Source organism: Lepidochelys olivacea (assembly GCF_965140295.1).
Source record: "Lepidochelys olivacea isolate rLepOli2 genome assembly, chromosome: 25".
In the NCBI taxonomy this organism is placed as follows: Eukaryota; Metazoa; Chordata; order Testudines; family Cheloniidae; genus Lepidochelys; species Lepidochelys olivacea.
In genome coordinates, this window is record NC_140435.1 from 19358067 (window position 1) to 19371870 (window position 13804).

Here is a 13804-nt window from a genome sequence, read left to right on the forward strand (position 1 = left end):
ACAATATTTTTCAGTGATGTCGCACCACTACACATCACATACAAGTGCACCCCATTGGAATAGCAAGAATTAACCCTTTTTAAAAAAAAAATTAATACTAAATGTTAGTTCTTTAGTAAGACATTAAACTATATTCAGTTGTCTCAGCTATACATACAGCTACAAGGCTAGTTTGAAAATCTTGAGAAGGACCCAGTGGTAGCATCTTAACAGCACCCTACAGTGAAACAGTCATCAGAAGGATCAAGATTTGTGCTAGAGCTGTTCCGAGGGCCAAATCTTTCTCCACATCTCTGGAATTTCAAAGGTTTTTTTTATCCCTAAAGTTTTTTCATTCAGTATTAAGGATTTAGTAGAGTAGAAATTCCAAGAGCAGGAAACGAGGACAACATTCATTTGACTTTGTCAGCCATAGGGGAGATGCTGCAAGAGCAGTCAGATGACACAGAAAGTCACAGAGAAAAGTTGCAGCCCACCAAATAATGGTTTTAACCACATGGATCTCTGTGGACCACCAAAATAATCCCCTCCAGTTTAGACATGGCTTATTTGGCATCCAAAGGTAGCTTGTTTTCACCCAGTACTCTATCACAAGGTACCCCTCAGAGGGGCTCTACTCTCCCCAAGGCAGAAGGCTCAGAGCATACTTTTTTTTGGGGGGGGGGGGAGGCGTGCGGGGAGAGATCTTTTAGCTATTGCCAATAGTGCCACAGAGCAGCAACTTCTAAGAATTTACACATTGCTGCTTACTATCTGTTCCATCTCAGGAGACTGGTTATCTCTACTGTGCTTTGTTCAACTGCTCTGAGAGAAAGGTACACAGACGCTCCACCCAAACAACGCTTCTCTCAGTCTTTTCACCCTGATGCATTCTCTCCCAGCCCAGCTCTCAGTCCTGCAGGAGCAAATGTCTGAATAAATACCCTAAAGAATAAAGTTATTATGCAGATTATCCAAGTAGAACATAAACACGGAGCAGACTGTCACAGTGTTCTATCTAATTTGCCTTATACTACCAAAACACATACCAAAGATCTTTTAGCCTCAGGGAGAAACTGTCCAAACTCAGAGAGTAGATCCTCCTGTCCCCTGAAGAGATTTGCTACTTCAGTAAACACTTCTTCCTCTGACATGCCTCGAAAGGGTCGGCCTTTAGTGTTCAGCTGTTCTTTCTGCCAATTTACAGAGAAACATTAAACAAACTGTTACAGTAGTGTACTTCAGTTAGCAAGGAAACTGGAACAGACAACCCACTGTATTCAAGAGTCAAATACAGGAAAAAGCTTTAGATAATTATCAGCTGGCCTAGCGTTCTTGTAGCAGCACAATGTGCTACCACTTGTAGGGTATCCAAGTTTGGCATCCTAGACCACAGGGCTCAGCAGTCAATTATCAAACTGTTGTCCTTCCATGGGCATGCAGATCTAATCACTGCACCCAGTTAGCAGATATAAAGCATTTAAAAATAGAACATTAGTAATGGTAAAAGAAAATCACCTAACTTAAAACAAAAAATGATTTCCATACAGCTTCAGTCAGTCAGTCAGTCAGTCATCTCTCAACTCTGCCGTTTTTCAAACCAAAGCTGGTAGCACGACCACATTACTGAGATGACAAGCATTTGACAGACCCTAAGCATTCCCACAAGAACACAGGTCTAGCTATGCTGGGGCAAAGCCTATGCTTATGAGTTTCTCAGTGCCACATTTGTCTGAGAGAAGCTGAAGTTGGGGAAGCTTTATAAATCACAATAAAACAGTACTGTACGAACAAATTTCATTTCAGGTTCAAACAGCCACAATACTGACCCATAATATCTTATTTGCCAGAACTCTACCTGGTAAGTGTGAAGAATTTCTAAGAATGATCTGTAGATTTCAGGATGGTCAAGAAAACGGGTTTTGATCTTATTCACGTAACTTATTGCATTATTGAACTCTACAGAATCAGATTCCAAGGAGATTTGAGATTTATCTTCTTTGTATGGAAGTTGCTGCCGGAACTCCTCAGAGCAGTCGCTGTGGTTGTGAGAATTCTCCTGACAATAATGTAACAATAACCCACCACCTGGGTGAGCACTTGGAACAGGCTCTGATGACACCTAGTGATAGAAGTAATGCAAGCTGATGACTCAAATAAAAATAGATATACAACATGTTCATTAAAATTATCATGCATATTTACAAACTGTTCAGTTAGGGAAAGATTAATTGCACAGTAAAAGATTTAAGTGACCCATGGATTTCTTGACCTCTGTTACTAAGACCATCAATTAAAAAAACATTAGTCACAGTGCTAAACTCTCACTCCTCTTTCCATTTCAGTCCAACACTGCTTGTAAAGAACTCTTCCCATCATACCTATTTGAGAACAGAGCTTCAGACAGAGGTTTACAGTACTTGAAAGTTTGGAACGTAATTATTCAAAGGATTTTCACATCTGATACACCCCACTGTATGAACATTACTGAGACTTCATTTTTGAAGCTTCAGCTTTGATCATTTATAACAAAGGCCAACATTAACCAGCTAAACTTCATGATTCTTGTTTTATTTACAGACACTTATGTTTGAAGGGAAAATAGGTTTGGATTGCACTCTGCTAGCCTTTATCAGGGTGACTAGTAGATATTCCCAACACTTACTTAATTCTCCAGATTATAGCTCCACACTTTTGGACACTTACAGAGTAAAAAAAAATTGTTGTATATACTTGACTGTGTTTACAAAGACTCATACACTGTTATACCAAAACTGAACTACATTTTGGCTATTGACTTATTTGGTGTATGAAGTACCAGTATGTTGAACACACATTCTTTACAGAAAAATAATTACAGTGACATAATAAAAAAGAAGTGTTTAAATATGGTATGTAGCAAGAAATATAGCTACATTTCCTTATTGTAACAGCCCCTATAAAATAACTCAAAATGAGCCTCAATACCGAGAACATCTCCTTCACACCCAAGAGCTGTCCTGTCACACCAGTCAAAGGCTTTCTAAATCCCTCCTTTCACTAATAGATAAAGATAAGTTCTGACAGCTCCTAGTAGTGCAGCTATACCATGATGTTGCACAGCAGTCAGTCTGATGTACGTTACTGTGTGTCCAAATTTTCAGGAAAATGGCTGTTTTAAAAGAGGCCAATGACCAACCAATGACAGTTGAACTTCTTGCTTGCAGTTTACAGATGTCAATCAGTGGACAGTAATTTAACAGCTCCAAGCAGTCAAGCTCATTGGAATCTGTATTCATAGAATATGGTCAACTGTAGTCCCATGCAGACTCTATGCCACCTCTTGCTTACGATACTGCCTCAAAGCCACTTTTCTAATCATTAAGTAATTGAGCATTACAACCAACTTGTTTCAGTCCAATTCTGCCTTTGATTTAATAGCTTCTAGGAGCACATGATTCCTTGGTCCCAAGCTGACCAAAACCACATTAACAAACTATGGAAGAAGTGTCCTTTTGTAGCTGATTCCAAGAGAAACTCAAAATATGTTAAATACAGGAACCATCTCTGATAAGGGGATTCACAAAAAGGGCCTTGCAGATAACCTCTGAAAGTATTTTTTTCGAGTTGCAAGTCTCAGTTGTCAGCAAACCCTTGTATTTCTACACCACATGGTAATTTTGTTTCAGGATCCAGGGAGCAAGACAAGTTTCCTGTACGCCTCTGAACATCTGAAAGCATTTTCAGCACAATAAAGCCAAATTTCATCATTAGATTCTCACACACTGTTCTTTGTGTTCTTTTATCAAAGGGTTAGTGCCTTTTCAGGTCCAGTTTTCATGAACAATTCTTCCACCAGAGCTAGTCTCATAATCAAAAAGAAAAGGAGTACTTGTGGCACCTTAGAGACTAACAAATTTATCTGAGCATAAGCTTTCGTGACCTACAGCTCACTTCATCGGATGCAGTGAGCTGTAGCTCACGAAAGCTTACGTTCAAACAGATTTGTTAGTCTCTAAGGTGCCACAAGTCCTCCTTTTCTTTTTGCAGATACAGACTAACATGGCTGCTACTCTGAAACCTCTCATAATCAAGGGATTTTCAAATGCTATACTGGACCCAATGGCAATGATCTTGACAAAGAGTCACAAAGTACTCAAAATTCAATGACAAAATGTCCATGAAAAAACGGACAAGCCACCACTGCTTCTGCTCTTCTGTTTTCATTCTTCCCTCAACAGTAACTGACTCATTAATGCTTGTGACTGTCACTCCATTATCCTCTGCACTTTAGAAAGTAGCGATGCCAAGAACATACAAAACACTGTGTACTAACACTTCTTTATTCCACAGGAATTGTAGACTTCAAGAAACGTGTTCAACAGTAGAGCTCTCAGAAATGCCAAGTTTCTGAGTGATAGAGAGATCAAAGAACATGAGAGCTAAAAGACTAGCAGGTAGCAGAGATTAGAGTTAAAACCGGAGGCTTCTGAACAAAATTCAGCTAAGATTTTTAAGTTTCAAATTCTGCAACTGTGAAAATGGATGCAAAGTTTGGTGTGATTCTATCTACGTTCCAATGCTACATCAATCACAGCTGTATCTGAACACTTGGATAATGAGATTGGGACTTTTCGGCTTGGAAAAGAGACGACTAAGGGGGGGGGGGTATATGATTGAGGTCTATAAAATCATGACTGGTGTGAAGAAAGTAAATAAGTGTTATTTACTCCTCATAACACAAGAACTAGGGATCACTAAATGAAATTAAAAGGCAGCAGGTTTAAAACAAACAAAAGGAAGTATTTCTTCACACAATGCACAGTCAACCTGTGGAACTCTTTGCCAGAGGACGTTGTGAAGGCCAACACAATAACAGGGTTCAAAAAAAGAATTAGATACATTCATAGAGAATAGGTAGGTCCACCAATGGCTTTCAGCCTCTGTTTGCCAGAATCTGGGAATGGGTGACAGGGGATGGATCACTGGATGATTACCTGTTCTGTTCATTCTCTCTGGGACACCTGACATTGGCCACTGTCGGACGACAAAATACTGAGCTGATAGGCCTTTGGTCTGACCCAGTATGCCCATTCTTATGATACAAATGAATAACATGTACAAATTTATGTTCTGTGCAGGTACCTTAATGGGAATGTGGAAATATGATATTTTCAAACATGTTTTTCAAGTTTAAATTCAAGTCTGATTATAAAGACTCACTGGATATTGTGTGTATACACAGCCAGCCAGCCATGATCTTTAACTTTCAAATTTGATTGAAGTATTTAGCCTGCAGTGGCAACTTGTGTGGGAGCTTCATTTTAGTGCAGACTAAAACTATTAAACGTTTCTTAACGAAATTCTATTCTATTTACATTCTCATACCCATTGCCATGGTATCTGAACACGCTGTAAAACATATTTTCAAACAGCAATAAAGGCAAATCAACTCATCTGTTATGCAGACCCTGTATGTCACTTGTAGCTACATGCAGATACATTATGATTCATTTAAATTAATCCAAGCATTTTAACATACCTGACTAGCCAGTGGCGACTGTATACTTAACTTCCCATTCTTTGGAATCTCTATTCTGTAGCCCAAAGGGAGGAAAGCATTGAATCCTACAATGAGGTCGGGATGTTCATGAAACAGCTGAGAAACCCGCCTGATTACACCAGGAGTATCAATGCTAGAACCAAGAACAGGTTATTAACTCCATGCAAGGCCTTAAGTCACAAAATAAAAGGTAAGATACAGAAAAAGTAAGAACTGCAATAACATTTATTAGCAATCAGGGAATTGGATAGACTTAAGCATCAAGATAACACTGACTCCCCTGAAGACAGAGTTCTTGTGGCTTCCTAGAGAAGACTTAGTCACAGCAATTATACTACAGCAGGTTGAATTATTCCAACTCTCTGGGCATCCATGTACCACAGGAAGGATACTTCCCCTCCCTGAATTTAAACACTGATCATACAATTTATATATTTTGCAAGGTTAAGGCCAGATGTACAGATGTCAGAAGAAACTCCTTGTCCCATCCCCCCAAGTCGAAAGATTGAACTCTCCAAACGAGGCACACATTAGATCCATTAGCCCCAATACTATAGAACACCAGTGTCTGACCAAGCCACTATTCTGGAAGGTCCATGTCACTTTAAAAGACCAAGAGACCTAGTAGGCCCAAATGAAGTGAAAGATTTCCAGTCATCAATAAACTCCTCCCAAAGTGATGGTTCTGCTTATGGGGCCAGACAGAGATTCAAGGATGTGGATTAGCTGAAGGGGATGTGCCTTCCCTTCACTCCTGGTGTTTTGGGTGTTACAAGTTCTGGCTTCCTCACCTCTTTTTAGGATTTGGGTTCCCTGGGTGAGCTGAGTTACAAGATTTATTGTCTCCCTGGAATTAGGGCCCTGGGAGATTGTGGGATATTGACTCTATCAATATCGGTATGCATCCGATGAAGTGAGCTGTAGCTCACGACAGCTCATGCTCAAATAAATTGGTTAGTCTCTAAGGTGCCACAAGTACTCCTTTTCTATCAGGATGAGTGGTTTTGAGATGGGTGCTCTGGAAGGAGATTTGGGACCCTCTGGGGGAGGGGATAATGGACCCCATATATCTGGAATTTAACTCTTGCATAATCTCATGGAACCCAGGAAGCATATTTCCTGCATGAGCTTGCAAGGTGTGAGGATCAGATTTTGCTGAAGGTGTGCTGAAAATGGGAACAGAGGCAGGGGAATATTGGGGGATATTTTATGTGGGGAGGAGGTTCTTAAAGGTGGGTGCTGGCACTAAGGTTTGTGGTCCTTTAAGAGGCATGCTAGGAGCAGGGGACTATTCTAGAGCAAAATGGGATACCTGAGAGGAAGGGCACTTTAGAAGTGGGTATTGGACAGGTTGGGGGGCGGGGGCTTGACACCTTACCTCTGGCTCTTGAATTCCTTCATGATCTCTAGAAAGCCGTTATAGGTGGCGGGATCACTGCCAAAGCGAATCTTCACCTGGTCCAGGTAGGAGAGTGCATCCTCCACCTGCAGGGGAGTGGGAGCTAGTCAGGGAGCTGGGGTGGAGGGCAGAGCGCAAGGCCATCTAGGGTCTGAGGACCTGTCTGCAGGGGGAAGTGACTAAGGGGCTTGCAGGGAGGGGTTGGGGTTCACTCCGGGAGAGGTCCTGGAGCATGCACTGGGGATCATCCCAGGTGGGAGGGACTGGGGGGGTTAACCTGGGTGAAGTGCAGTGTGCCCGAGGGAGGGGTGATGGGGGGCCCGGAGCAAGCAAGGGGGAATTATCCCGGGTGGGAGGGGCCGGAGGTTATCCCAGGTGAAGTGCACAGGGCCCGTGGGGTGGGGTGATGTGGGGGCCCGGAGTGGGCATGGGGGAATTATCTGGGTGAGAGGGACTGGTGGGGTTAACCCGGGTGAAGTGCACGGGGCCCGCGGGGCGATGGGGGGGCCTGGAGGAATTATCCCGGGTGGGAGGGGCCGGGAGGGGTTATCCCAGGTGAAGTGCACGGGTCCCGCGGGGCGGTGAGATGGGGGGCCCAAGCGGGCACGGGGGAATTATCCCGGGTGGGAGGGGCCGGAGGTTATCCTGGATAAAGTGCACGGGGCCCACGGGGCGGCCCGAGCAGGCAGGAGGGAATTATCCCGGGTGGGAGGGGCTGGGGGGTTATCCCAGGTGAAGTGCAGGGGGCCCGCGGGGCGATGGGGGACCTGAGCGGGCAGGGAGGAATTATCCCGGGTGGGAGGGGCCGGGGGGGTTATCCCAGGTGAAGTGCAGGGGGCCCGCGGGGCGATGGGGGGCCCGAGCGGGCAGGGGGGAATTATCCCGGGTGGGAGGGGCCGGGGGGCTTGTCCCGGGTGAAGTGCAGGGGGCCCGCGGGGCGATGGGGGGGCCCGAGCGGGCAGGGGAGAATTATCCCGGGTGGGAGGGGCCGGGGGAGTTATCCCGGGTGAAGTGCAGGGGGCCTGCGGGGCGGGGAGTTGGGGGGGCCCGAGCGGGCAGGGGAGAATTATCCCAGGTGGGAGGGGCCGGGGGAGTTATCCCAGGTGAAGTGCAGGGGGCCTGCGGGGCGGGGAGTTGGGGGGGCCCGAGCGGGCAGGGGGAAATTATCCCGGGTGGGAGGGGCCGGGGGGGGTTATCCCAGGTGAAGTGCAGGGGGCCCGCGGGGCGATGGGGGGCCCGAGCGGGCAGGGGGGAATTATCCCGGGTGGGAGGGACCAGGGGGGTTATCCCGGGTGAAGTGCAGGGGGCCTGCGGGGCGGGGAGTTGGGGGGGCCCGAGCGGGCAGGGGGGAATTATCCCGGGTGGGAGGGGCCGGGGGGGGTTATCCCAGGTGAAGTGCAGGGGGCCCGCGGGGCGATGGGGGGCCCGAGCGGGCAGGGGGGAATTATCCCGGGTGGGAGGGACCAGGGGGGTTATCCCGGGTGAAGTGCAGGGGGCCCATGGGGCGGGGAGTTGGGGGGGCCAGAGCGGGCAGGGGGGAATTATCCCGGGTGGGAGGGGCCGGGGGGCTTGTCCCGGGTGAAGTGCCCGGGGCCCGCGGGGCGATGGGGGCCCAAGCGGGCAGGGGGGAATTATCCTGGGTGGGAGGGACCAGGGGGGTTATCCCGGGTGAAGTGCAGGGGGCCCATGGGGCGGGGAGTTGGGGGGGCCAGAGCGGGCAGGGGGGAATTATCCCGGGTGGGAGGGGCCGGGGGGCTTGTCCCGGGTGAAGTGCCCGGGGGGCGATGGGGGCCCAAGCGGGCAGGGGGGAATTATCCTGGGTGGGAGGGGCCGGGGGGGTTATCCCGGGTGAAGTGCCCGGGACCCGCAGGGCGATGGGGGCCCGAGCGGGCAGGGGGGAATTATCCCGGGTGGGAGGGGCCGGGGGGGTTATCCCGGGTGAAGTGCAGGGGGCCCGCGGGACGATGGGGGGCCTGAGCGGGCAGGGGGGAATTATTCCGGGTGGGAGGGGCTGGGGGGCTTATCCCGGGTGAAGTGCCCGGGGCCCGCAGGGCGATGGGGGGCCCGAGCGGGCAGGGGGGAATTATCCCGGGTGGGAGGGGCCGCGGGGCTTGTCCCGGGTGAAGTGGCCGGGGCCCGCGGGGCGGGGAGTTGGGGGGGCCCGAGCGGGCAGAGGGGAATTATCCCGGGTGAAGTGCAGGGGGCCCGCAGGGCGATGGGGGCCCGAGCGGGCAGGGGGGAATTATCCCGGGTGGGAGGGGCCGGAGGGTTATCCCGGGTGAAGTGCCCGGGGCCCGCGGGGCGATGGGGGCCCGAGCGGGCAGGGGGTAATTATCCCGGGTGAAGTGGCCGGGGCCCGCGGGGCGGGGAGTTGGGGGGGCCTGAGCGGGCAGAGGGGAATTATCCCGGGTGAAGTGCAGGGGGCCCATGGGGCGGGGAGTTGGGGGGGCCCGAGCGGGCAGGGGGGAATTATCCTGGGTGGGAGGGGCCGCGGGGCTTGTCCCGGGTGAAGTGGCCGGGGCCCGCGGGGCGGGGAGTTGGGGGGCCCGAGCGGGCAGAGGGGAATTATCCCGGGTGAAGTGCAGGGGGCCCGCAGGGCGATGGGGGCCAGAGCGGGCAGGGGGGAATTATCCCGGGTGGGAGGGGCCGGAGGGTTATCCCGGATGAAGTGCCCGGGGCCCGCGGGGCGATGGGGGCCCGAGCGGGCAGGGGGGAATTATCCCGGGTGAAGTGGCCGGGGCCCGCGGGGCGGGGAGTTGGGGGGGCCTGAGCGGGCAGAGGGGAATTATCCCGGGTGAAGTGCAGGGGGCCCGCGGGGCGATGGGGGCCCGAGCGGGCAGGGGGGAATTATCCCGGGTGAAGTGGCCGGGGCCCGCGGGGCGGGGAGTTGGGGGGGCCCGAGCGGGCAGAGGGGAATTATCCCGGGTGAAGTGCAGGGGGCCCGCGGGGCGATGGGGGCCCGAGCGGGCAGGGGGGAATTATCCCGGGTGGGAGGGGCCGGGGGGTTATCCCGGGTGAAGTGCCCGGGGCCCGCGGGGCGATGGGGGCCCGAGCGGGCAGGGGGGAATTATCCCGGGTGGGAGGGGCCGGGGGGTTATCCCGGGTGAAGTGCCCGGGGCCCGCGGGGCGATGGGGGCCCGAGCGGGCAGGGGGGAATTATCCCGGGTGGGAGGGGCCGGGGGGGTTATCCCGGGTGAAGTGCAGGGGGCCCGCGGGACGATGGGGGCCCGAGCGGGCAGGGGGGAATTATCCCGGGTGGGAGGGGTCGGGGGGGTTATCCCGGGTGAAGTGCCCGGGGCCCGCGGGGCGATGGGGGCCCGAGCGGGCAGGGGGGAATTATCCCGGGTGGGAGGGGCCGGGGGGTTATCCCGGGTGAAGTGCCCGGGGCCCGCGGGGCGATGGGCGCCCGAGCGGGCAGGGGGGAATTATCCCGGGTGGGAGGGGCCGGGGGGTTATCCCGGGTGAAGTGCCCGGGGCCCGCGGGGCGATGGGGGCCCGAGCGGGCAGGGGGGAATTATCCCGGGTGGGAGGGGCCGGGGGGTTATCCCGGGTGAAGTGGCCAGGGCCCGCGGGGCGGGGAGTTTGGGGGGCCCGAGCGGGCAGGGGGGAATTATCCCGGGTGGGAGGGGCCGCGGGGCTTGTCCCGGGTGAAGTGGCCGGGGCCCGCGGGGCGGGGAGTTGGGGGGGCCCGAGCGGGCAGAGGGGAATTATCCCGGGTGAAGTGCAGGGGGCCCGCGGGGCGATGGGGGCCCGAGCGGGCAGGGGGGAATTATCCCGGGTGGGAGGGGCCGGGGGGTTATCCCGGGTGAAGTGCCCGGGGCCCGCGGGGCGATGGGGGCCCGAGCGGGCAGGGGGGAATTATCCCGGGTGGGAGGGGCCGGGGGGTTATCCCGGGTGAAGTGCCCGGGGCCCGCGGGGCGATGGGGGCCCGAGCGGGCAGGGGGGGTCACTGAAGGAAGCCGGGGAGGGCCCCGCACTCACGTGCACCGGCAGTTTCTCCTGCGCTGCGCCCCCGCCGGCCCGGCCCCCGCCCCATCTAGGGCCACTGGCCCCCCGGCCGCCGCCGCCGCCTCCCCCCGCCGCCATGATGGGAGTCGGGCACCGGGCAGAAGCACCCGCCCACAACCACGTCGTCAGCGCGTTCCAAGCGCCTTGCGTCACCACGCGCTGCACGGCTCCGCCGGGGCCGGTCGAAAGGGGGCGGAACCTAGGGGCGGGGCCAGGGCTATCGGGGACGGAGCACGGGTGGGTCGGGACGACTCGTTCAGCTGGACCAACTTCCGGCCCCCTGAGGTAGCTTCCGGTGCTGGCATTCAGCCCTGTTACGTTCGCTCGTCCGCGCCCGCGCTCAGGTCGGCGGTAGCCTCGGCGAGAGAGCTGGGCTGCGCTAGGGTACAGCGAGGCGCCGCACCTGGGGCGGGAGGCGGATATGTGGAGGCGTGACGCGGCATGGGGAGGCGGTGCTCAGTGCAGACGCCGGTGGGGCTGGGGCACTGGAGTCGCCATGTCAGTGGTCACTATGGCAACGTTGGCTGTGCAGCACACTGAGGTGCGAGCCTTGGCAGCGCCAGCGTAGACAGAAGTTTTCCCAAGTGTCCAGCAGAGACTGGAAGCATGAGAGGGAAGACCGAGGGGCAGGAATATAGCTGCTGAGTGAGCGGGAGAGAGACGTACAGCAGAAGTGGTTGAAGGGAGTGAAAGTGGACGTGAGATTGCAAAGTGGAATGACTACGGAAAGCACAGGTCAGGGATGGGCTGCGTTCAAGGCATCATTCCTAAAAGAACAGCAAAAGCGTGTAGGGATAAAGGGTAAGTTACACCTTGCAAGGGACATAAAAGGCAACAGTAAGAGGTTATTTGAATACATTAGGATAAAGATGAAGCCCTTTCACATAAAATATAAAAGATTGTGGAAGATTTTTTCTAAACTAAGGGCAGGGGGGAAGCTGACAGGTATGGGGGGAGTACACTGGGTGGAGATATCCCTTAGAGATGAGTTTGTTAAATGGGGAACTATAGATCCTAGTAAAGAAGATAGGAAAGAAATTGGTAAAGTACAGGTAGGAGCTAGTGAAAAACAGTCAGAGTTCTATTGAAATATAACAGATGAAGGCAAGCATCTGAATATTGACAAAATGTACAAGTCCTTATGTACAAATGCTAGAAGTCTAAATATTAAGATGGGTGAACTAGAGTGCCTGGCATTAAATGAGGATATTGATATAGTAGGCATCATGGAAACTTGCTGGAATTAGGATAATCAGTGGAACGTGGTAATGCCATGGGGAAAAATATATAGGAATGAGAGAGTAGGTTGTCCTGGTGGTACTATATGTGAAAGAAAGCATAGAGTCAAATAAAGTAAAAATCTTAAATGAATCAAATAGTACCTTAGCATCTGAATAGATAGAAATTCCATGCTTGAACTATAAGTGTATAGTACCAATCTCTAAACTAGGATGGTGACAGCAATTGTGAACTGCTCAGGCAGATTAGAGAGGCTACAAAGGCAGAAACCACAATAATAATGGGGGATTTCAGCTGTCCTCATATTGTATATGTCACACTGGGAAGGGATGCAGAGATAAAATTTCTAGATTTGTTAAATGACTGCTTTTTGGAGCAGCTTGTCCTGGAACCCACACTGGGAGAGGTAGTTCTTGATTTAGTCCTACATAGAATGCAGGATCTGGTCCAAGAGGTGAATATAGCTGAACCTCTCAGTAATTGCGCCATGATGTAACATCCTTGTGGAAGGAAAAATGCCAAGGAAACCCACCACAGGAGCATTTAACTTCAAATAGAACTACACAAAAATGAGGAGCTTAGTAAATGCAAATTAAAAGGAACAGTCACAAGTGTGACATACCTGCAAAGTGCATGGAAACTATTTAAAAACAGCAAAATAGAGTCTCAAATGAAATGTATACCCAAAATCAAAAAACAGTAAGAGGATGCTGCCATGGCTAAACAGCAGAATAAAAGAGGGAGTCAGAGGCAAAAAAGGAATTCTTTAAAAATTGGAAGTCAAATTTTAAGTACATCAGAAGCAGAAAGGCTGCCAAACAATCAGTAGAGTTACTGGACAATTAAGGTACTAACAAAGCACTCAAGGAAGACAAGGCCATTGTGGAGAAGCTAAATTAATAATTTCCATCGGTGTTTACTGCAGAAGATGTGAGGGGGATTCCTACACCTAAGCCTTTCTTTTTACATGACATAAGTCAAATATGAAATTGCAGAACTACTACCTGTGGTGTGTAATCAATTGCTTAAATCAGCCTCTGTACAAGATGACTGGAGTGTAGCTCCTGTAATGCTGATTTTTAAAAAGGCTCCAGAGGTGATCCTGGCAATTACAGGCTTATAAGCCCAACTTCAGTTACCAGGGAGATTAGTTGAAATGACAGTAAAGAACAGAATTATATCACACATATAAATATATGTTGAGGAAGAGTCAACATGGTGTTCCTAAAGGGAAATCATGCCTCACCCATCTGTTAGAATTCTTTAAGGGTGTCACCAAGCATGTGGTGATCCAGTCAATATAGTGTACATGGACTTTCAAAAAGCTTTTAACAGTTTCCTTCACCAAAGGCTCATAAGCAAAATAAGCAGTCATGGGATAATAAGGAAGATCCTCTCATGGCTCACTAACTGGTTCAAAAGCTAGGAAACGGGGTGGGAATAAATGGTCAGTTTTCACAACAGAGAGAAGTAAATAGTAGGATCCCACAAGGATCTGTACTGGGACCAGTGCTTTTCAATATATTTATCAATGGTCTTGAAAAAAGGGTGAACAGTGAGGTGGCAAATTTGCAGACAACACAAAACTACTCAAGATAGTTAGGTTCAAAGCTGAGTGTGAAGAGTTACAAAGAGAT

General features: G+C 51.2%; 1 protein-coding gene and 1 long non-coding RNA gene across 4 annotated transcripts in view; one reads left to right on the top strand and one right to left on the bottom strand.

Annotated features, from left to right (window-relative positions):
- Positions 1-11006, bottom strand: part of SIN3B (SIN3 transcription regulator family member B) — a gene marked incomplete at its 5' end in the record, with an annotated part of 30585 nt that extends 19579 nt beyond the window's left edge. For 2 of the 3 annotated variants that reach the window (XR_014709638.1, XM_084614593.1), the window contains 5 exons: positions 1029-1172; positions 1838-2101; positions 5501-5654; positions 6900-7006; positions 10902-11006. Coding sequence is in view for 2 of the 3 variants with exons in the window: in XM_084614593.1 (XP_084470719.1) it covers positions 1029-1172; positions 1838-2101; positions 5501-5654; positions 6900-7006; positions 10902-11006 (774 nt within the window). The remainder of the gene's footprint in view (positions 1-1028; positions 1173-1837; positions 2102-5500; positions 5655-6899; positions 7007-10901) is intronic. The other variant, XM_084614594.1, reaches the window with a different exon arrangement.
- Positions 11007-11240: 234 nt separating this feature from the next.
- The window catches only part of LOC311513139, a 50158-nt gene continuing 47594 nt past the window's right edge, over positions 11241-13804 (top strand). The window contains exon 1 of the long non-coding RNA XR_014709680.1: positions 11241-11729. This is a non-coding gene — a long non-coding RNA (uncharacterized lncRNA). The remainder of the gene's footprint in view (positions 11730-13804) is intronic.